We start from the raw sequence: 22,563 nt of genomic DNA on the forward strand, positions 1-22,563 counted from the left end.
CTAGTGAGACACCAACTTCACCTATAACTAAGACTGGTCTCATGATTGAGCGGCTGGGGACGACGCATTGCCCTAGGCCATGGTGAGGATTTTAGAGAAGGTCACTGAGCCCAGTACTAGAGTTGGAGGTCGCGGGTCGGTTACGAAATGATTCCGGTCTAACAGAGTTGAGCTTTTTAGGGGTATTGTTGGAGTTGCCACTAATGTGGTTGAGTACTAGATAGAGGCCACAGGGAGGATTATGGACTATTTGAATTGCACTCCCGAACAGAAATTAAAGTGGTTGTATCACTGCTATGTGATGAGGCATATCAGTGGTGGCTCACTGTTAAGGAGGGCACTCAAAATAATTGATTGACCTGGGAGTTCTTTAAGACCGCTTTTCAAGGGAAGTATTTGGAGGCTAGTTATGTGGATGCCTGTAGGTGAGAGTTCCTAAATATGACTCAGGGAGATAAATCGGTGGCCAAATATGAGATCGAATTTATGAGATTGAGCCGCTATGCGCAGGGTATTATGGCAACTGAGTACGAGTGATGTGTTCACTTCGAGGATGGGCTCAGAGATTATGTGGGGGTTTTGATAGCTCCACAAAAGGAGTGAGATTTTACGGCATTGATTGATAAGGTAAATATCGCTGAAGAAGTGAAGTGCGTTGAGCACTAGAACCGAGAGAGAGGTAGGAGCAAGAGGGATTCAGAGCCATCGAGTTTCATTCAGAAGCCTAAGAAAAAGGTCAAAGTTGATGGGCTGATCAAAGTAGGGACTTCTATTGCTGCTACTGGATAGCTCTCATGTACTGATTGTGGCAGACGCTATCAGGATGAGTGTTGAAAAAGAACTAGGGCTTGTTTGAGGTGCGTTTCATTAGAGCACCGTATTAGAAAGTGTCTGCGGTGGGCTGATCTGATGCAAGCTTCGGGTACCGGTACTGCACCAGCATCGAGAACAGTTCAGTAGCCACGAGAGGCTGTGGACAGGATAGATATGGTAATAGGTTGGGCCATGGTCAGAGAGCACGGGTAGAGGTGCTAGTCATACTGAGGCGAGGTAGCCAGCTCTAGTTTATGCTGCACGACGCCAAGAGAGATGGAAATGCTTTGGACATTAACACGGGTACGTTCATTATTTATAATGTACCTTATACTGCACTGATAGATATAGGATCCACTCACTCTTATATAGCTTGTACTGTGACTGAGAGCTTGGGTATCTTGGTTGAGAGCACTACAAGTAAAGTGATTATACTGAGTCCGCCGGGACAATCAATAAAGGTAAATACGTTGTTTAGAGACACTTCTTTAGAGATTCAAGGGGCTAATTTTTTTGCTGATCTGATGGAACTGTCTTTTGGAGAGTTTGATCTGATCCTGGGAATAGACTGGTTGGTTAAACACCGAGTGAGCTTAGATTGTGTCATAAAAAGGGTTGTACTGAGAACTGAGGAGGATAGCGAGGTAGTTGTAATTAGAGAATGTCAAAACTACTTATCGAATGTGATTTCTGCATTTGAGGGCGAAAAATTTAGTTCGTAAGAGATGTGAGGCATATCTTGCCTACATCAGTGTTTCAGATTATAAAGGTTCTTTGGTTAAGGATATCAGGACGGTTAAGGACTTTTCAGACGTTTTTCCTGAAGAGCTACCTGGGTTATCTTTGAATTGTAAAGTAGAGTTCAGGATTGAGCTCCTTCCTGGTACAGCTTCGGTGTCCATTGCTTTTTACAGAATGGCACCGGAAGAGCTTGTAGAGCTTAAGGCTCAGATTCAAGAGTTAGTGGATCATGGGTTCATCCACCCTAGTGTGTCTTCGTGAGGAGCACCAATTCTGTTCGTGAAAAAGGATGGATCCATGCGTATGTGTATTGACTATCGACAATTGAACAAGTTGACAATCAAGAATAAGTATCCCTTACCGAGGATAGATGATCTGTTTGACCAGTTCTGAGGGGTTTTGATTTTCTCCAAGATTGACCTCAGATCAAGATATCATCAATTGAGGGCTAAGGAGACTGATGTATACAAGACAACATTTAAGTCTCGATACGATTATTTCGAGTTCCTAGTGATGCCATTTGGACTGACGAATGCACCAGCAGCTTTCATGGATTTGATGAACCGAGTGTTTCAGCCCTTCTAGATCGATTCGTGGTGGTATTTACTGACAATATATTGGTGTACTTGAAGACTGAGGATGAGCACGATGAACACCTTAGAGCGGTTCTGCAAATCTTACGAGAAAAATAATTGTATGCCAAGTTCAGTAAATGTGAGTTCTAGTTACGAGAAGTAATATTTTTAGGCCACGTGGTTTCTGCTGAGGGGATTAGGGTTGATCCTCGAAATATTGAAGCGGTGTTGGATTAGAAATAGCCTAAGACTGTATCTAAGATTCGTAGTTTTTTGGGACTGACATGGTATTATCGACGATTTGTAGAGGGTTTTTCACTTATTGCAACACTCTTGACTAAGCTGCTACGTAAGGGTGTTTCGTTTAATTGGACTGATGCACAGCAAGAAAGCTTTGAGAAGCTCAAAACTATATTGACTGAGTCCCCTGTTTTGATACAGCCAGAGTGTAGAAAAGAGTTTACTGTCTACACTGATGCGTTCCATGTCGGTTTGGGATATGTGTTGATGCAAGAGGGTAGGGTGGTAGCTTATGCGTCTTGTCAGCTTAAGACTCATAAGGCGAATTATCCGACGCATGACTTAGAGTTGGCCGTAGTGGTGTTCGCATTGAAAATCTGGAGGCATTACCTATATGATGAAAAGTGTAACATCTACACGGATCACAAGAGGCTCAAGTATCTTCTCACTCAGAAGGAGTTAAATCTTAGGCAGCATAGATGGATTGAGTTGCTTAAGGACTACGACTGTATGATTTAATACCACCCTTGTAAGGCCAATGTGGTGGCCGATGCACTGAGCTGTAGGGCTATGACTGATCTGAGGGTGATGTTTACTTGTCTCAGTTTATTTGATGATGGTAGTTTGTTGGTCGAACTCTAAGTTAAACCGACGTGGATAGAGCAGATTAAGGGTAAACAGTTGGAGAATGAGTCTTTAAGTCTTTGCTTTCGATAAATATAGAGTGGGAATACTGTGGATTTTGGATTGAATAGCGAAGGGGTGCTCTGTTTCCATGGGAGAATCTGTGTACCAAATGATACTGAGTTAAGGTAGTTGATACTGAGAGAGGTGCATAGTAGCCCTTATGCTATGCATCCTGGCGAGAATATAAGATTTACCGAGACCTTCGTGAGTTATATTGTTGGTCAGGTCTTAAGCATGAGGTTACATATTTTGTGGGTAAATGTCTGACATGCCAGCAGGTTAAGGCTGAGCATCAGTTATCTTCGGGGTTGTTGCAGCCAGTTAAGATTCCACTTTAGAAGTGGGAATGGGTGACTATGGACTTCATTAGTGGGTTACCCCTTACACCTACTAAGAAGCATTTTGTATGGGTTATCGTGAATCGATTAACCAAGTCCACCCATTTCATACTGGTTCGTATTGACTACTCACTGCAGAAGCTGGCTAAACTCTATGTCTCTGAGATAGTGAGACTACATGCGGTACTGGTTGAACTTCAGTAATGCATTTCATCCTCAAACAAATGGTCAATCTGAGAGGGTGATTCAGATACTGGAGGATATGTTGAGGAGCTGTGTCGTTGACTTTCGAGACAATTGGGAGGATTACCTGTCCCTAGCAGAGTTTGCTCAGTCTCAGCTGTCTGAAAGAGACAAGTCTAGTTAGTAGACAATCTCCTTTAAGAAGACAGATGAAAGTATCCATATGTTCTAACCAGTGGCGGGCTTGTTAAGGAATCCAAAAGAAGACTGCTGCTAATTAGACAAGTGAGACTTAGGAATGAAAGACTAAGGTTGCCAATGACTTTTGCCTTAATGGGCGCTCCAGGCAACTTAAGGCAAGAAAACAACAGCCACAAAAAAAACTCTCATCTCTACCAAGTAAAATGTAGAATAAAAGTTCCCACTTCTATTTTTGGATTCATTCGGTTTGTTTTCCCATTTCGTTACTTGCAATATGGGCCAAAACTCCACAATCACAAAAGGTAAGTACGGATGTGGTAGATGCCATGTTTGTTTTTAGGAAGAAATTGGGTGAAACTATCAGGGAAGCCTCTGTACTTAGGGTTAGATTGTATTTAGGCTTTTCTATTGAAAAATGGGTAAATTAATCCTTATACACTTCAAAACATGAATTTTTTGTTAAATAAATACATCAAATACATTGGAAAATATTTTAATCACCGGTTGATGTGGGCTTTTTTTATTGATTTAATAACAAAATTAGCCATCTAATATTTACACATTCTAGAAATTTAATCTTAAATATAAATAATTCAACAAATTTAGCTCTCAATGCTTACAAAATTTGTCATTTTAGTTCTACTTCTAAAAATTCAATAAAGTTGGCCCTTAACATTTACAAAATATATCAATTTAGTCTTAACTCTAAAAATTTTAAAATAATTTAAAATATATATATAGCCATTTATGACTTTTTGGCTAACTATGATCGTAATGTGATTGTTTTTTGCCTGCCCCACCCCGATCAAATGCTCATCGCCATGCTTCGAGCCTGACACGAACCCAACTTTAAAAAATTTAAACTGTTGCAAAACTGAATTCGAGAATTAATAGTATATCCAACTTTGATCCAGCTCAACAGAAGTTTACTTTTTAATTTTTAATTTTTAATTTTTTATACAATTGTGATTAATTAATATTTTTTAAAATGAAAGATTTTGGCGTAATTTTTTTATTAGATTTGCTTAATGATTTATCTCTGAAGTTGTGTGCTGATGTATATTTAGACACATTTGATTACAATACACAAGAAAAAAGAGGGAAGAAAGGTTCCTTTAATAAATTATTAAACTGAGAAGATTAAAAATGGAAAAGGGTGAAAGGAGACTAATATAGAGGTGGTAGAATGAGACTACTAGTGATAAATTTTAGAGATTTTTAATTCAATTAATATTAAATATGTTTAAAAGGTAATTTCATAAATATCTTGGGGCAATTTTATTCTAAACCTGACTGGACTGTTTTAAAAAATTAACCCTCCATGCCCTGACAGGGCAATAAAATAAAACCTAACCTTATTGGGTCAAATCGACTTGGAACTCGTCGTATTTGGGGGTTTTTTGTCATCCCTACAACTAACTAATGTAAGATATTAAAAAAAGAGTACTTCTTTCAAGTTGCTTGCAAAAAACTCTAAAAAGTTGGGATAAAGCACAAAAATAATAATAAGATCCAAAAGAAAATAAAGGCATTAAAAATATTATTTGATCAGGTAGTAATGTAGCTAATTATTCTAGATATGTTCCAAATCAATTGGTTTAGTCCAATGTGAAGCCTAAATTATAGTAAAAAAAATTGTTGCAAGTGACTTGAAATAGATACTATTTTTCTTATTTTGTTTATTTTATTACCTCACATGGGTTAGTCGATAGATTATAAATGGCTAAAAATGATTTTTTTAAAAATATTTTTTAAAATTTCTAGAGTTAGGACAAAAATGATAGTTTGTAAATGTCGACGATCAAATTTATTAATTTTTTAGAATTAGAACTAAAATGACAAATTTTGTAAACATTGAGGGTTAAATTTGTTGACTTTTTTCTATTTATGATAAAATTGATAGAATGTGTAAATATTATAGGGCTAATTTTGTTACTAGATCAATAAAAAAAACTCACATAAGCTCATAGTGACTCAAATATTTAACTTTTAAAAGTTTAGTGACTAAATCGAAAAAATTAGTAGTTGGGTGACCAAAATAGAACAAAAGGCATAGTTGGTGACCATTTTTATAGTTTACCCATAAAAAATAATTTTTAGCATGTTCCCTGTTGTTAAATATTTAACGGATGAGCTAATTTGCATGTTTCAAAATGTATAAGGGTTAATTTATCGTTTTTCAATAGAGAGATTGAAATGTAATCCACACCTAAATATAGGGACTTCCTTAATATTTTTACCGAAGAAATTGATGCATTGTGCTCTAATTATTTGATTAATTATTATTTTATAAGCACGTAAAAATATATTATTAGTTTTTTTTGAAAAATATATATTATTGGTGTGAAAAATAGAACATTGATAATGACAATGTATCGCAAAGAAAAGAGAGAAAGATAAAGAATACGCCTTTGGATCATTGTGCTTCTTCTCTTTCTCCGTCAATGTTGAAGGCATCTTATCTACCACTAACAGGGCTTCCTCTAAGTCTATCTGCGCAAGAATTTCCTGCATCTTTATTTGCCACAACGCGAATATGGTGTTGCAACCTAACAGCAGAATTTCATACTTCAAAGACGCTATTACCGTGATTGAGATGAACAACCCGGAAGCTCGGATACCAATTTGTAAAAATAAAATATCGATAATGACAATATATAGTAAAGAAAATAGAAATAGAAATAAAAATAAAGAACACACAGATTTTACGTGGAAATCCTTTCGGGAAAAAACCATGGCAGAGGAGAAGAAATTTCACCATGTTGAATTCGAATTTATTATAAGAGGAGTAGACTATGTCTATTTATAGGCTTGTAAAACCATATTCTAATAGGAGTGAAACACCTTTTTTTAATTAATATCAAATAGATGGAGTTTAATAAGGTTTAAAAAACCTTATTCTAAAATAAAATAAAAGAAGTATAATTCTATAGGGATTTTACATTTATTTTATTTTACCACAGTATTTTATTTAAATAAGGATTCGGGTCACTTAATTCTAACAGTGTACATGACATGGACTCCTCGCATATGAAAGGGCTTCTTTCTAGTTGGGACAGCTAGTGACGAGATTGTGGATTGAGCGATAGATACATCCATAACAAGCGTATGGACTAGAGTCTCCTTTGTACATAGCAAGAGTGTAAACTTTGTTGGAGTTTTGGCCAATACTGGTAGTAAGGAAACCACCTTTTGTAGAGACATTAGATGGGAGAGAAGCAAGAATAAGGTCCCGATTTTTACCATATTCGCTATTCGTAGAGAAATTAACAATGTCATAACATTTTAGGAGAGCCTCAACAAGAGTGATGCCGATGAGGAGATAGGAGAGAATTAAAGAAAGAGTTGTAAGTTGAACCCACATTTTGAGGTTGTATGATTTGAAAGAAACGAAACCTAAAAGAAACAAGTGGGAACTTTAAATCTAGGTTTTTCCTGGCTGAGATGAGATGGGAGCTTCATTGCCTCGAGTAGAAGTCAAAAGTCATAGGAAACTTGGTTTTTAATTCCTCAATCTCAGCTGTCTAAGAGAGACAGGTCTAGTTAGTAGACAATCTCCTTTAGGAAGACAGATGAAAGTATCTATATGTTCTAACCAATGGCAGGCTTGTTAAGGAATCCAAAAGAAGACTACTACTAATTAGACAATTGAGACTCAGGAATGAAAGAATAAGGTTTCCAATGACTTTTGCCTTAATGGGCGCTCTTGACAACTTAAGGCAAGGAAACAAAAACCACAAAGAAAACACTCCTCTCTGCCAAGTAAAATGTAGATTAAAAGTTCCCACTTCTATTTTTGGATTCATTCGGTTTCTGTTCCCATTTCTTTACTTGCAGTATGGGCCAAAACTCCACAATCACAAAAGGTAAGTACGTATGTGGTAGATGCCGTGCTAGTTTCATGAAGAAATTGGGTTAAAGTACCTAGAAAGCCCTTTCCTTATCTGCAGGTTGTATTACTGTTTTTTTACTAAAAAAAATAGATAAATTAACACTTATATATTTTGAAAGATGTAAATTAATTTATTGTTATAATTTTCTGTTAAATAATGTTATGAAACATAATTTTTTATGGGTAATTAAATTTTTCGAAATTAAATATTTTAGTATCTCTAAGTAGATGTGAGCTATTTTATTGGTTTAATAATAAAATTAGCCCTTTAATGTTTACAGATTCTATCAATTTAATCCTACATATAGACAATTAAACAAATTTAGCTCTCAATGCTTACAAAATTGGTTATTTTAGTTCTTCTAAAAATTCAATAAATTTTACCCTCAACATTTACAAAATCTATCAATTTAGTCTTTAACTCTAAAATTTTAAAATTATTTTTAGAAAAAATTTATTTTTAGCTCTTTATAACCTACTGAATAACTATGATGACAATGGGATTGTTTTTTTGCCTACCTCATCCCGATCTAATGCTCTATCGCTATGCCTCGAGCTTGATCCACCCCCAACTTTTAAAAAAATTAACCAGGTCTGAACTCAGGCCCAAACCCAAAAGTTAATAGCATACTCAACTTTGATATGGCTCAACCTGAGTTTAATTAAGTTATTTTATTTTTTGTGAAAATGTGATTAATTAATTTTTTTTAGAAAGGGTAAGCAACGAAAATAGCCACTTTTGTTTACCTCAGGTTACATTTTAGTCACTTATATTTGGAATGTTACGTTTTAGTCACTTATGTTATTGTATTGTAACATTTTAGTCACCGAGCCATTAATTGTTGTTAACCGTGTAACGATAATCTGACGTGGTACGTTAAATCATAATTTCAAACAAAATTTTAGGTTAATTTATACAATCGATCTCCATATTTTTTCGTTTTGAGCAATTTAAAATTTTCTTTTATGTTCTTTTAACTTTCCCTTTTTTTTCCATTCTCTTCTGCTTCTCCCTTTGTTTTCCTCCATTCTCCATTTCTTTTAACATAGTTTTTCTATATTTTCCATTTGTTAAAACTAGCCCCTATACTTTTTTGGAACAATTTAATTTTTTCAAGTGAGGTGAGCTTATGGACTAGTTTTAACAAATAAAAAATATAGAAAAACTACATTAAAAGAAATGAAGATGGGAGGGAAACATTGGGAGAAGCAAAGAGAATGAAAAATAAAGAAAAAAAATGAAAGTTAAAAGAACATAAAAGAAAAAAAATTTAATTACCAAAATGAAAAAGTATAGAAACCAATTATAGAATTTAACCTAAAATTTTCGTTTGAAATGATGATTTAACATGCCATGACAGCTTTCCGTTACATCGTTAATGACAAATAATGGTTTAGTAACTAAAATGTTACAATACGATAACGTAAGTGACTAAAATGTAACATTTCAAACACAAGTGATTAAAATGTAACCTGAGGCAAACAAAAATAACTATTTTGGTAGTTTACCCATTTAAAAATGAAAGATTTACACAAATATATATATATTTTTGTAAAAATATGATTAATTAAATTTATATTTATCTCTAGAGTTGTGTGTTAATGTATATTTACACAAATATTGTGTGTACAATACACAAGAAAAACAAGGATCAAATGTTCCTTTAATAAATTATTAAATTAAGAACATAGGAAATGGGGAGGGTGAAAGGGAACTAATATAGAGGAGGTAGAATAAAATTATTAGTGATAAATTTTAGAATTTTTTTAATTTAAATAACATTAAATATGTGTAAAGGGTAATTTCATAAATATCTCAAGGTAGGGGTAGGGTGGTTTTATTCTAAACTCGACTCTGACTCGACCCCACTATTTTTAAAAATTAACCTGCCCCGCCTCAAACTCAAAATTCAATAAAAAAACTTGACCCTATTGAGTCGAATCAACTTAAAACCCATTGAATTCAGGATTTTTTTCCATACCTATGGCTAACCCATATAAAATATTTTAAAAAATTGGGATAAAACACAAAAAAATTCAAGTTTAAAAAAAAAGACATTAAAAATATTATCTAATTGGGTAGTAATGTAGCCCATTATTCCAAATCAATTGGTTTGGTCTAATGTGAATCCAAAGTTATAGTAAAAAATTTTGGTTGCAAGTGATTTGAAAGAGGATACTCTTTTTTTTTTTTTCTTTTTTTTAATACCTTACATATGTTAGCCAATAGGTTATAAATGGCTAAAAAATAAACCTTTTTTTAAAATATTTTTTAATTTTTAGAGTTCGGACTAAATTGATAGATTTTGTAAATGTTAACAAAAAATTTATTTATTTTTTAAAATTAGAACTAAAATGAAATTTTGTAAATATTGAAGGCTAAATTTGTTGATTTTTTTTATATTTTGGATCAAATTGATAGAATGTGTAAATATTATAAGGCTAATTTTGTTACTAGACCAATAAAGAAAACCTCACATCATGTTAGAAGGATTGAAATATTTAATTTCGAAAAATTTAGTAATTAAATAAAAAAATTAATAGTTAGGTGATTAAAATAAACAAAAAGTATTGTTGGCTGGTATTTTTATAGTTTACCTATAAAATAATAATTTTCAACATAAGATAATCATATCATTGATATTATTTTATAGATAAGATAATCAGTTCTTGTACCTAAATTATTAATTTATTTAAATTAAAAGAATTTATTCAAATCAAATTTAAATAAAAATTACAAATAAATTATCCTTTTATCATAAACAACTTTAATACTCATTGCTTTGCTTTGAATTAGTATATACTTAAAACTCTCTGTAAACCCAAGGTAAGGTTATCTTAACCATTTTGACTTTCGTCCACAATGGATTATTAAAATCTAAACTTGGGAAAATGAGAAAGAAGAAACAGAAATGTCAATCAAAATAGCTGAATCGCCTTCACCCCATCTTCAAACTAAGAAGAAAGCTTTGATCGTGATTGATGCCTTCCTTCAACCTCATTTCCTCTGTGCTTTTGTTTTTTTACATCTTTGATCTCGCAGCCGAAGCCAACCCAAGTTTCTTATACAAGATCTGTTATGACAAAGATACCACTTTCACAACAAACAGCACTTATGGAACCAATCTCAATCTCCTCCTCTCTTCTCTTACCTCCAACGCCCACCGGATCGACGGTTTCTACAACACCACGGTGGGGCAACAACCACCCGACAGAATCTACGGTCTCTTCCTTTGTCGAGGGGATGTTACACCGGATGTTTGCCGAGACTGTGTGGCTGCAGCTGCCAGGAATGCTACTAGTCTTTGTCCCGTGGAGAAAAACTCTGTGATTTGGTACGATAAATGCATGCTACGTTACTCGAATGAATCTATCTTTTCGACGATGGAAACCAGGCCTGGTGGGACTGTATGGGATAACGACACTTTTACGGAAGAGGAAGACTTCGTTGACATAGTGGCGTCTTTGGTGAAAGATGTAGCGAGCGAGGCAGCCGATGCTCCAATGGGTGCTAAAAAGTTTGCGACCAAAGAGGCGAATCTTAGCGGGTCTCAAAAGCTGTACAGCCTTGCACAGTGCACGCCGGATATTTCCGACGTGGCTTGCAATTTATGTCTTGAGAGTGCTATTACAGAATTCTCAGATTGTTGTCGTCAAAAAGAGAAAGCAACTCGAGCAAGTTCATTGCTGCCTAGCTGCAATGTTCAATATGGATTAACCCCATTTTATAACAAAACTGCAGGGGAAGTATCCAGGTCCAAGCCATCTCCTCTGCCGCCAAGAGATTCAGGGAAAGGGAAGAGCTCATCACAGACAATTATTTACATTATTGTTCCAACGGTTGGTTTCTTAGTGCTTTTGTCAACATTTTGTTATTGCATTCTAAGAAGGAAAGCAAGGATGAAACCCTATTTGCTAAAGGACCAGAAGGGTACTGTGGCCGTTGTCTTATATGTTAGCATATGGTTAACAATTCATATTTGCTTTTTCTATTTTTTTTTTCATATAAAATTACCCTGTAATTAATGTCATATCAATCGTCTGTAGATAAAAGCAAGGCTAGAACCATGAATTCTTTACAATATGACATGAGCACTATTGAAGCAGCTACAGACAATTTCTCTGACGCAAACATGATTGGTGTGGGTGGATTTGGCAGTGTGTATAAGGTACAAGTTGGTAGTACAATTGTAGATTTGTCTAAATCCATTAACCATACAGCAATTTGGACTATTGAGGAATGCCTGTGGTATTCAATCAGGGTACACTTGCAAATGGACAACAAATTGCAGTGAAAAGGCTATCAAGAAGTTCTAAACAAGGTGCAGAGGAATTCAAGAATGAGGTTGCGTTGGTAGCCAAGCTTCAGCACCGGAATCTTGTGAGGCTGTTGGGATTTTGCGTTGAAAGAGAAGAGAGGATGCTCATCTATGAGTTTGTCCCCAACAAAAGCCTAGACTGCTTCCTCTTTGGTCTGCCCCTCTTCAACTTAAAGCTTTCACCAAAAGATACATATATGTTATGGATTAAACTGTTACTTATGGACATTGGTATTTCTTATTTTGAACAACATTTGATCTAGATTCTGTCAGTTCCATAGTCTTGATGCCGTCTTGTATGCAGATACTGAGAAGCAGAAACAATTAGATTGGCCAACACGTCTCAAGATAGTTAAAGGAACCGCTCGTGGACTTCTATATCTTCATACAGATTCAAGGCTCAAGATTGTACATCGTGATCTCAAACCAAGCAATATCTTGTGTTGGAGCTAAGTGCAACAAATAGCAAGGTTCAACAAAAAGCTTGCCGAGCAAGAATCGAGACTTGCGGCAGAAACAAAGAAGAAAAATGAAATAAATTTTGAGCAAAGCTAAAATAGAGAGTATATGGATGAAATCTTGATTGAATTCATTCATATTTTTTAAAATGGCATAAAGCCTATTTATACAAGCTTACAACTTGACAACTTAGTTGGAATACAACTAAGTTTCATCATTACATCCACTTAAAATAAATCACCACCTACTACCACTAACAAACTTAGTTGGAATACAACTAAGTTTCATCATTACATCCACTTAAAATAAATCACCACCTACTACCACTAACAAACTTAGTTGGAATACAACTAAGTTACATCATTACACCCAAATAATAATAATAATAATAATAATAATAATAAAACATGTGATTGCTACATGCTAACCATTGCTTCAATACTCCTCCTTGGTTTGCATGGAGCAAACACCTAGCTTCCTTCTTAGACATTCGAACCTTGTGACATTAAGGGCTTTAGTCAAAATGTCTGCAAGTTGATCCTCAGAATTACAATGGATCAGCTTCACTTTCTGAGCTTGCTCCATTTCTCGAACAACATGCAACTTGATGCTGAAATGCTTTGTTCTTCCATGGAACACTGGATTTTTAGCAATTGCAACTGAAGATTGGTTGTCACAGAAGATCTCAGTAGCTTCCTTTTGATGCACTTTCAAATCAGCTAAGATTTTCCTTAGCCAAATGGCTTGGTTGACAGCACTTGCAGCTGCCACATATTCTGCTTCAGCAGTAGATTGAGCCACCAGACTTTGCTTCTTCGAGCTCCAGCAAAACATGGCTGAACCAAGGTTGAAAGCATACCCTGAGGTGCTTTTCATGTCATCTATCGAGCCAGCCCAGTCACTATCAGTGTAGCCAACCAGCTTCAGATTTCCTTCCTTGCTGTACCTTAAACCATAGCTCAAAGTGCCTTTGACATATCTAAGCACTCTCTTAGCAGCTTGTAAATGCTTTTTATTGCAACAATGCAAGAACCTTGAGAGCAATCCTACAGCATACATTATGTCTGGTCTAGTGGCAGTTAAATATAACAGACAACCAACTAGACTTCTGTAGGTTGTTTCACAAACCTTCTCAAAATCACCTTGGCTCGATAGTTTTTCTCCAACAGCAACAGGTGTTTTAGTTGCTTTACTGTTTTGCATGGAGAACTTGGTCAGAATCTTTGTGGCAAAGTTTCTCTGACTTAGAAATATCCCATTTTGTGATTGAGTCACCTCCATTCCAAGGAAATAAGACATTTCCCCTAGATCAGACATTTCAAATACTTCTTGCATCTTGGTCTTGAAATCGACCAGCACTGCTCGATCTCCTCCTATCACCAGCAGGTCATCAACATATAGGGATACAATGAGCTGTGTTTGTGTCCCTTGCTTCTTGACATACAGTGTTGGCTCACTCTTGCTTCGATCGAATCCCAAATTAGTCAAGTAGCCATCGATTCTGCTGTACCAGGCCCTTGGAGCCTGTTTTAAGCCATATAGGGCCTTCTTCAGTTTGTAGACCATATGCTCTCTGCCAGCTATCTCAAACCCTTGTGGTTGTTCAACATAGATCTCTTCATCTAAGAAACCATTCAGAAAGGCTGATTTCACATCGAGTTGATGGATTTTCCACTCGAGCTGTGCTGCTAAGGCAATCAGTAATCTGATGGTGTCTAGCCTGGCCACTGGTGCAAAGGTCTCCAGGTAGTCCAGGCCATACCTCTGACTGAACCCCTTGACAACTAGCCTTGCTTTCAGTTTGTTCAAGGTACCATCAACATTTTGCTTGGCTTTGTACACCCATTTCACCCCAATTATCTTCCTTTTGACTGGCCTTTCAACTAATTCCCAGGTCTGGTTCTTCTCAATCATGCTAATCTCCTCAGCCATTGCCTGCTTCCACTCTTGCTGAGCTTCAGCCTCTTCAAAATTGCTTGGTTTAGTTATGGCTACATGAGCTCTTTCATAAATCTCAGTCAATGGTCTTGTTCCTCTAACTGGTTCATCATCAATGTCCATTTCAGGAACATTTTGATCTGGCTCAGCTTGATCTGCTGCAAGTCCTTCTGAAACTTCCTCAGGTTCATGTTTTTCCCAGTTCCAACATGACTTTTCATCAAATACCACATCCCTACTGACTGACACTTTCTTTGTTGAAGGATCCAAGATCCTATAGCCCTTCTTAACAGTGCTGTAGCCCACCAAAATACCAGGTCGAGCCCTTTCAGACAATTTGTCCCTTTTGACAGCAGGTACATGAGCATAACAGATGCATCCAAAGACCTTCAGATGAGCCAGTGATGGCTTAAATCCAAACCAGGCTTCGAATGGAGTCTTCTGATCCAAGGCCTTGGTTGGAAGCCTATTTTGAATGTAGTTTGCAGTGTTAACTGCCTCTGCCCATAGTGCTTTAGGCAGATTCTTCTGAATCATCAAGCACCTGGCCATATCCATCAAACTCCTATTCTTCCTTTCACTTACACCATTTTGCTGAGGTGTATATGTGTTGGTAAGTTGATGTTTGATGCCTGCCTTATCACAGAAGGCTTGGAACTGAGCTGAGGTGTACTCAGTCCCATTATCAGACCTTATGGACTTCAGCTTGCAACCTGTTTCAGTCTCAGCAGCAGTCTTGAACTTCCAAAACACTGAGGCCGCCTCTAATTTCTGTTTTAGGAAGTAAAGCCAGCAATATCTTGAAAAATCATCAATGAACAGTATGAAGTACCTGTTTCCACTTAATGACTCAGTCCTCATAGGGCCACACACATCAGTGTGCACCAGTTGGAGTTTTTCAGAGGCTCTCCAGGCTTGATTCGAGGGAAATGGGAGTCTGGCCTGCTTTCCTAGCTGACACACTTCACACACATCATCATGATCCACTGAGTTGATGAAGTTTTCAGCCAAGTCCTCTCTGACCATTCGAGCCATCGATCTGAAGTTGGCATGTCCCAGTCTTTGATGCCAAAGCTTGGATTCATCTGATGTGACTGTGTAGGCAATGTCTGACTCCCTGGTCCAGTCAACTACAAAGCTCTTATTAGCCATAGGAACTGCCATCAGCTTGGATCCACTTGGATCATTGATTTGGCATTGGTTGTCTTTGAACACAACAGAATAACCTTTCTCCAGCAACTGAGCTATGCTGAGCAGGTTTCTGTCAATTTCAGGCACCAAAAGCACATTTGAAATCACTTTGGCACCTGTGGGGGTGCATATCAGCACATCACCCTTGCCTTCAGCTTGAATAAAATGTCCATTTCCTATCTTGACTTTAGTTCTGCAGCTTCTGTCTAAAGACTTGAAGATTGCAGCATCAGGTGTCATGTGGTTGGTGCATCCACTGTCTAGAAGCCAACCAGATGAGAACCTTTCTTGAGCAGCTGAGCATAACACAGCAAAGACTTGCTCCTCTTGGTCACTGTCCTCCTTAGCTACTCGAGCCTCAGCTTTCTTCTGTTGAAACTGACTCTGCCTTGATTTGGCCTTGCTCTTGCAGACTCTCTCAACATGACCCTTCTTTTTACAATGCTGACATACAGCATCTGGATTGAACCAGCATTTTTCTTTTGGATGACCAGCCCTTCTGCAGTGCTTGCAAGTCTGACCCTCTTTTCTTGCAACATCAGTCCTTGGCTTGTCTCTCCAGGCCTTCTTGCCTTTGTAGGCAGTGTTTGTTCTTGCCTGAAAGGCACCTTCTTGATGCTCCTCCAGTCTGCTTGCTCTTCTTTGCTCTTGAGCATATAAAGCATTGATCAACTCTGTCAGGGAGATGGTGTACAGGTCCCTTGAGTCCTCGAGAGATGAGATTTTTGCCTCATACCTCTCGGGCAGAGTTGCAATAACCTTCTCCACTATCCTAGCTTCCTTGAGCTGCTCTCCAAGGAGCCTTATGCTGTTAACCACAGCCATAATCCTGTCAGAGTACTGCTTGATAGTTTCTTCTTCCTTCATCTTCAAATTCTCGAAATCTCTCCTTAAGTTCAGCAACTGTTGCTGCCTTGTCCTCTCTGTCCCTTGAAACTCCTCTTGCAACTTGTCCCAGGCTTGTTTTGGTGATTCACAGGCCATAATCCTTGTGAAAATCACATTTGACACTGAGTTCTGGATGCAAAACATGGCTTTGTGCCTCTTGGTCCTCTCATCAGCATGCTGCCTGATTTGAGCCACTGTTGGATTGCCTCTAAGTGGCTCTGGTTCAACATCTGAGTTGACTACCTCCCACAGATCGAAAGCTTGTAGGTAGGTCTTCATTTTAACCACCCATATGTGGTAGCCTTCTCCATTGAAGACTTGAGGTGCAGCTGGTGAAAAGCTTGATTAAGCCATGAATTTGTATAACAGATCCCTTAAGAAATAGGCTCTTGATACCAATTGTTGGAGCTAAGTGCAACAAATAGTAAGGTTCAACAAAAAGCTTGCCGAGCAAGAATCGAGACTTGCGGCAGAAACAAAGAAGAAAAATGAAATAAATTTTAAGCAAAGCTAAAATAGAGAGTATATGGATGAAATCTTGATTGAATTCATTCATATTTTTTAAAATGGCATAAAGCCTATTTATACAAGCTTACAACTTGACAACTTAGTTGGAATACAACTAAGTTTCATCATTACATCCACTTAAAATAAATCACCACCTACTACCACTAACAAACTTAGTTGGAATACAACTAAGTTACATCATTACACCCAAATAATAATAATAATAATAATAATAATAATAATAATAATAAAACATGTGATTGCTACATGCTAACCATTGCTTCATCTTGTTGGATGAGGATATGAATCCCAAAATATCAGATTTTGGAATGGCTAGAATTGTTGAAGAAAACCACAACCTCGAATATACCAAGAAGATTGTTGGGACATAGTAAGTTTCCCATCCCATAATCTTTATTTCAACAACTGATAAATAAGGTCTATGTTTCGGGAAAATTCCATAAAATTTCCTGTTTTAGTCAACATAAGCATACTAACAAATACCCTCATCTTAGTGGTTATATTGCTCCAGAATATGCAGTGCATGGGATATTCTCTTTCAAATCCGATGTGTATAGCTATGGCGTGTTGACACTTGAAATTGTTGGTGGCAAAACGAACTCCAGTTTCTATAATCCTGAAAGTGCTGAGAGCCTTCTGAGCTATGTAGGTCCAACATGAAATTTCAATTTCATCATATAATTTCCTATGAAGTGATAAAGGACCAATGTTGAGATCATTACAGGCTTGGAGATATTGGACAGAGAGGAGGCCGCTGGAGATAATGGATCCGACTTTAAGAGATTCTTATGTGAGTGATGAAGTCATTAGGTGCATTCAGATTGGTTTGCTGTGCGTCCAACAAAATCCAAAGTCAAGGCCGACGATGGCTAGAATTGTTCCCATGCTTAGCAGTTCTGATATTACTTTACCACCACCGCAACACCTTACCTTCTTTTTCGGAACAAAGACAAGAGGAAGCACCTCAGGAGAAGAGATGGGATTGGATCGATCAACAAGGAAGTTCCAGTGCTCAACAAATGATGTATCTATCACCGAATTTTACCCTCGGTAGCAAGTTGAGTCCATTCTTTTGAAAAGAAAATTGATATAAACTGTTCTTCCATTAATTCTATGGAAAGGTTCTAATTTGAAGCTTCTTTTTTAATTATTACTGCTTTTATTTATACCAAAGAAGAATTGAGTATCTAGACAAAGATACAGAAACTAAGCAATGCAAGTACTAGGTACCATCTTCGAACTTCACCGAGGATCTAGTTCAGAAATTGAAGCCTCGTTGACTGACACTTGAATGTTTTCTCGTTTAGATTGATTGGAGAGTGATGATGATTGAGACTTCGTTTCTGTCTCCATGGTGGAATGCATGGAAAATGCAGGTCTTGATGGCACTGGCAGTGATATGGAATAGCTACTAAGCATGAGAACGACAGAGGCCATGGTTGGTCTAGAATCAATATTGTCTTGAACACAAAGCAACCCAAGATGGATACATCTCATTATTTCACTTCTGGAGCCATCCCTCAGGATTGGATCTACTACTTCCAAAGGAGTTCCTTCTCTCCAGTTTCTCCATGCCTGCAAAACTCGAGGAATGTGAACTTACATTGTGTTTTAGCAAATTCTAATCCAGTAATACGATAACCACAGTATGCAGCTTACATGGGTTAGAAGAGAGTCGCCCACTTCTTGGTTGGAGAAGCTACTGATTTTTTTACCACTAATGATTTCCAAAACCAATACTCCAAAGCTGTAAACATCGGATTTAACTGAATATTGTCCATGACATGCATACTCAGGAGCCATGTATCCACTGTAGATAAATAAATCTTAATGAATGAATTTAAATGGTAGCTAAAACATCCTCTAGAAGAAGTGCTAATGCTTAGGATCTTTGAGTTTTAGATATCACAAAGTTAACAAATAACATACACAAACAGATCCTTCTTAATACTTACTAGGTCCCAACGACTTTGCTTGTGTCAGCTCGAGTTTGATCAACCGTAAACAATTTCGCCATTCCAAAATCTGAGATTTTAGGATTCATCTCTTCATCTAACAATATGTTGGCTGGTTTTAAGTCGCGATGGATAATTCGGTATTGAGAATCTTCATGAAGATAAAGAAGTCCCTTAGCTATTCCCTCTATAATTTTGTACCTCTTCTCCCAATTTAGAATTAAACACTTTACTGGATCTACAAAATTAGAAAATTTCTAGGACTTAAATGCATATTCAGAATTCAAAATGTTTATACTCGTGATTAGTCATGAACAGAATAGTAAAAATCAGAGTTCTGAAACTTTTCACCAATATAACACAACTTGAACTGTATTCTGCCAAGACACGCAACCTAATAAATCAACAAGAATTCAATAGGTATAGTTTGAAAGGATCGATATCCCACCGAATATAAAGTTATCAAGGCTTGAGTTAGGCAGAAACTCGTAGATGAGAATCCTTTCCTTTTGTTCAAAGCTTAAACCAAGAAGCCTAACCAAATTCCTGTGTTGAAGCTTTGCCAATAACATCACTTCATTCTTGAATTCTTGTTCTCCTTGTCCCGAACTTTCAGACAGCCTCTTTACAGCTACTTTTCGTCCGTCTTCAAGCTGACCCTGGTGGTATTTGGAACAAAGAAGAATGATGGAAAACACCAAAGTTTATTTCCTAGTATTTGTTGGAAGCCATCAAACTGGAGGCTTCAATTTCATAAATTCAATCGTTCTCTATTTTTTTTTCCCTTCATTGAGATATTGGAAATTTTCAGAGGCCAAATCATGAATTACCTTATAAACAGAACCAAATCCCCCTCGTCCAAGCAAGTTGGCGTCTGAGAAGTTGTCTGTTGCAACTCTTACAGCATTAAAGTCAAACTGCAATGCTTCCCCATGGGTCTTGTTATCTGCAGCATAACAAAGAATCAATTAAGTTATAACAAATGAATAGGAGAGGAAAGCATCAAAGCTACTTAATGCTAACCACGTCTTGATTTTTTTTTCTTTTTTTGTTTCTAGATTTACATACTCGGTATATGGTTTCTAAAGAAGGATGAAACAATGCATAAACATGGCAAGGGGTCGATTTTTTGCGAAGTAGTCAAGTTAGGACTATAGAAAAGAAAATCAAAGACCAACTTACTTTGATCATCCCTCTTTGTTTTTTTTTTCCTTTTAAGGAGAACAGCAACTGCAAGTATGATAAGTACTGCCACCAAGATGACTATTGGAACAATTATAATGGCAATGGTATGGGATGAATGGCTGCCTCCGTCCCCTGCACAAGCAACAACTTTTCATTTACATCAATGTCTTCCTGAAACCAGCATGCCATCTAGCAGATCGGTAGTTACCTTTTTTTCTTGTAGAGTTCACTGACAGTGGCGGAGGACTAGCAGGAGAGGGTGGAGGAGATAAGGATGCAGCAGTAGAAGCATTGCGTGTATACAAATCCCATCTGAACCAACAGTTAGGCTTCTGAGCATAACCTCCCTGCTTTCCACGGCAACAGCTTTCATAGTAACTCACGGATTGCCTTAGGCAGGAATCACAATCCTTGTGTGATAAATCTGGAGTGCACTGCATAAGTGCATGTATCGTTTGGAATGCTGTAAAATCTGCTTCCCCGGTTGCATACTTAGTAGAAGACCCGCTGGAAGCCTTGCTCACCACTCTGTCCATCAAACTCTCCCAAATAGTATCAAATTGAGTTAAGTTGGAAGTGATGTCCGCCGTATTATAGCCTGAATCAGTGGGTTGTAGTTCCAGGATTCAGAAAAAGGGGCGATTTGCATAGCGTGCAAGACAAGGAGGATCACCTCCCCATGAAAGGGCTTCTTTTCTGTTGGGACAGCTAGCTATGAGATCCTGGATTGAGGCATTGAGACATGTATAACAACCGTTTGGAGTAGAGTCTCCTCTGCACATACCAAGAGCGTAAATTTTGTTGGAATTTTGGCCGATACTGGCAGTAAAGAAACCACCATTTTCAGAGACATTAGGTAGGAGAGAAGCGAGAATAAGGTCTCTGTTTTTGCCATATGTACTATTAAGGGTGAAATTACCAGTGTCATAGCATCGTAGGTTAGCGTCAACGAGAGCAATGCCGAGAAGCAGATGGGAGAGAATTGAAGAAAGAGCTTTAAGTTTAATCCACATTTTGAGATTCTATAATTTCAAGGAACCAAAATCGAGAAAAAAGAAGTGGGAACTTAGTATTCCAGATATGTTTCGACAGAGATGGGAGTATTTGTGCTTTGGTTTCCTTGCCTGGAGTGGGAGAAAGATTCAACAGCCCCCATTAAAGCAAAAAGATTCAATCCATGCTAGGAAGCTTGGTTTTCGGGTTATCTTTTTGACTAATCCAAGTCAATGTCTACCTATCAAACAAAATTTCGGAAAAGAATTTCGCTTAATTCATTGAAAATAATGCAAACATAATGAAAAATCATATATGTTGAATTGGATGGTTTTGTCAGTTTTGAACATACAAACTCGTTTTCTGTGGTACGTATTTTGCCACAGTTCCCACTTCCTTTCCAAGTTTCATTTGCTTCTTTAGAGTAATTACTCTTGTTGGGCTAATTAGTGCTGGGCTTTTTTACTTAAATAATTCAAAAAATATAAATATTTATGAAAATAACCCAGGTCGAAAAACTATAATGAAAATTACATGAAATCTATAGTGTCGAGCGATACTGGCATTCCGATGGCTGGCACCAAAGTCAATCACCGTGTAATGGTTGCTTGCTGATTGGGTCGGGATTTAAAAAAAATATTTTTTTTGTGCCGACACTGCAATGGCCGGCACCTGTTTGTATTTTTGGGTCTACTTTTTGAAAAATACGGTATTTCCCGGTTTGAAAAAAATTATTTTTGATTAGGTGTCAGCGTCTACATAGTCGGCACCGGAAAAAAAATTCAAATATTTTTTCGGTATTTTTTTGGTGTTGGCACCCGTGGTAGGTAAAAAAATTTTGGTCCCGTGTTTCTCAAGACCGAGACCCGAGTAAGAAAATAATTTCTTTTTGGTGTTGGCCTTCCCTTTGTCGGCACCGGTTATTTTTTGCAGAGAAAATATTTTTTTTAAAAACAAATTTTCGTGTCAACCTTCTAGTTGCCGACACTAGTATTTTGTCAATAATATATATTTTTGGTGTCGGCCTTCCATCTGTCGGCATCCATTTTTGAAAAAAAAGAAAATTTTTTTGGGGTGCCGAATATTTTTGTTGCCTGCACAAATAGACTATATATTGATTTTTTTATGTTTTGGTTCAGGTTTTTTTTTTTTGCTTTAATAATTTAAGAGAAAGAAAAAACAGAAATATCAGTGTTTTGTTCAGGAACCAAATTTTGTTGAAGATGAATAACCAAATGTTAGTGTTATTTCAATGGAGAAATGATAAATACAACTGAAGAAGGTTGTGTATTTCAGAGTCACAAAAAAATGAGAATGAGATTCAATAAGCATGTAATGCTGGCGGAACTTAAATGGAAGATCAATGTTGTAACACCCCTAACCCATCTTTGTCGCTGGGTTAGGGTTAGAGTATTACAACACACATCACAACAATTA

General features: G+C 37.0%; 1 protein-coding gene and 1 pseudogene across 1 annotated transcript; one reads left to right on the forward strand and one right to left on the reverse strand.

Annotated features, from left to right (window-relative positions):
* Window positions 1-10,532: 10,532 nt before the first annotated feature.
* LOC107909921 (cysteine-rich receptor-like protein kinase 25) lies at window positions 10,533-18,047 on the forward strand. Its single transcript, XM_016837629.2, has 7 exons — window positions 10,533-11,601; window positions 11,718-11,839; window positions 11,932-12,220; window positions 12,294-12,426; window positions 17,259-17,363; window positions 17,488-17,638; window positions 17,718-18,047. The coding sequence occupies exons 1-7, from the start codon at window positions 10,653-10,655 to the stop codon at window positions 18,045-18,047; spliced, it is 2,079 nt and encodes a 692-aa protein (XP_016693118.2). The 5' UTR covers window positions 10,533-10,652.
* A 30-nt stretch (window positions 18,048-18,077) lies between these two features.
* LOC107909923 (putative receptor-like protein kinase At4g00960) lies at window positions 18,078-21,434 on the reverse strand (annotated as a pseudogene).
* Window positions 21,435-22,563: the final 1,129 nt, after the last annotated feature.

The sequence above is a fragment of the Gossypium hirsutum genome, chromosome D02, assembly GCF_007990345.1.
Source record: "Gossypium hirsutum isolate 1008001.06 chromosome D02, Gossypium_hirsutum_v2.1, whole genome shotgun sequence".
Taxonomy (NCBI): Eukaryota; Viridiplantae; Streptophyta; class Magnoliopsida; order Malvales; family Malvaceae; genus Gossypium; species Gossypium hirsutum.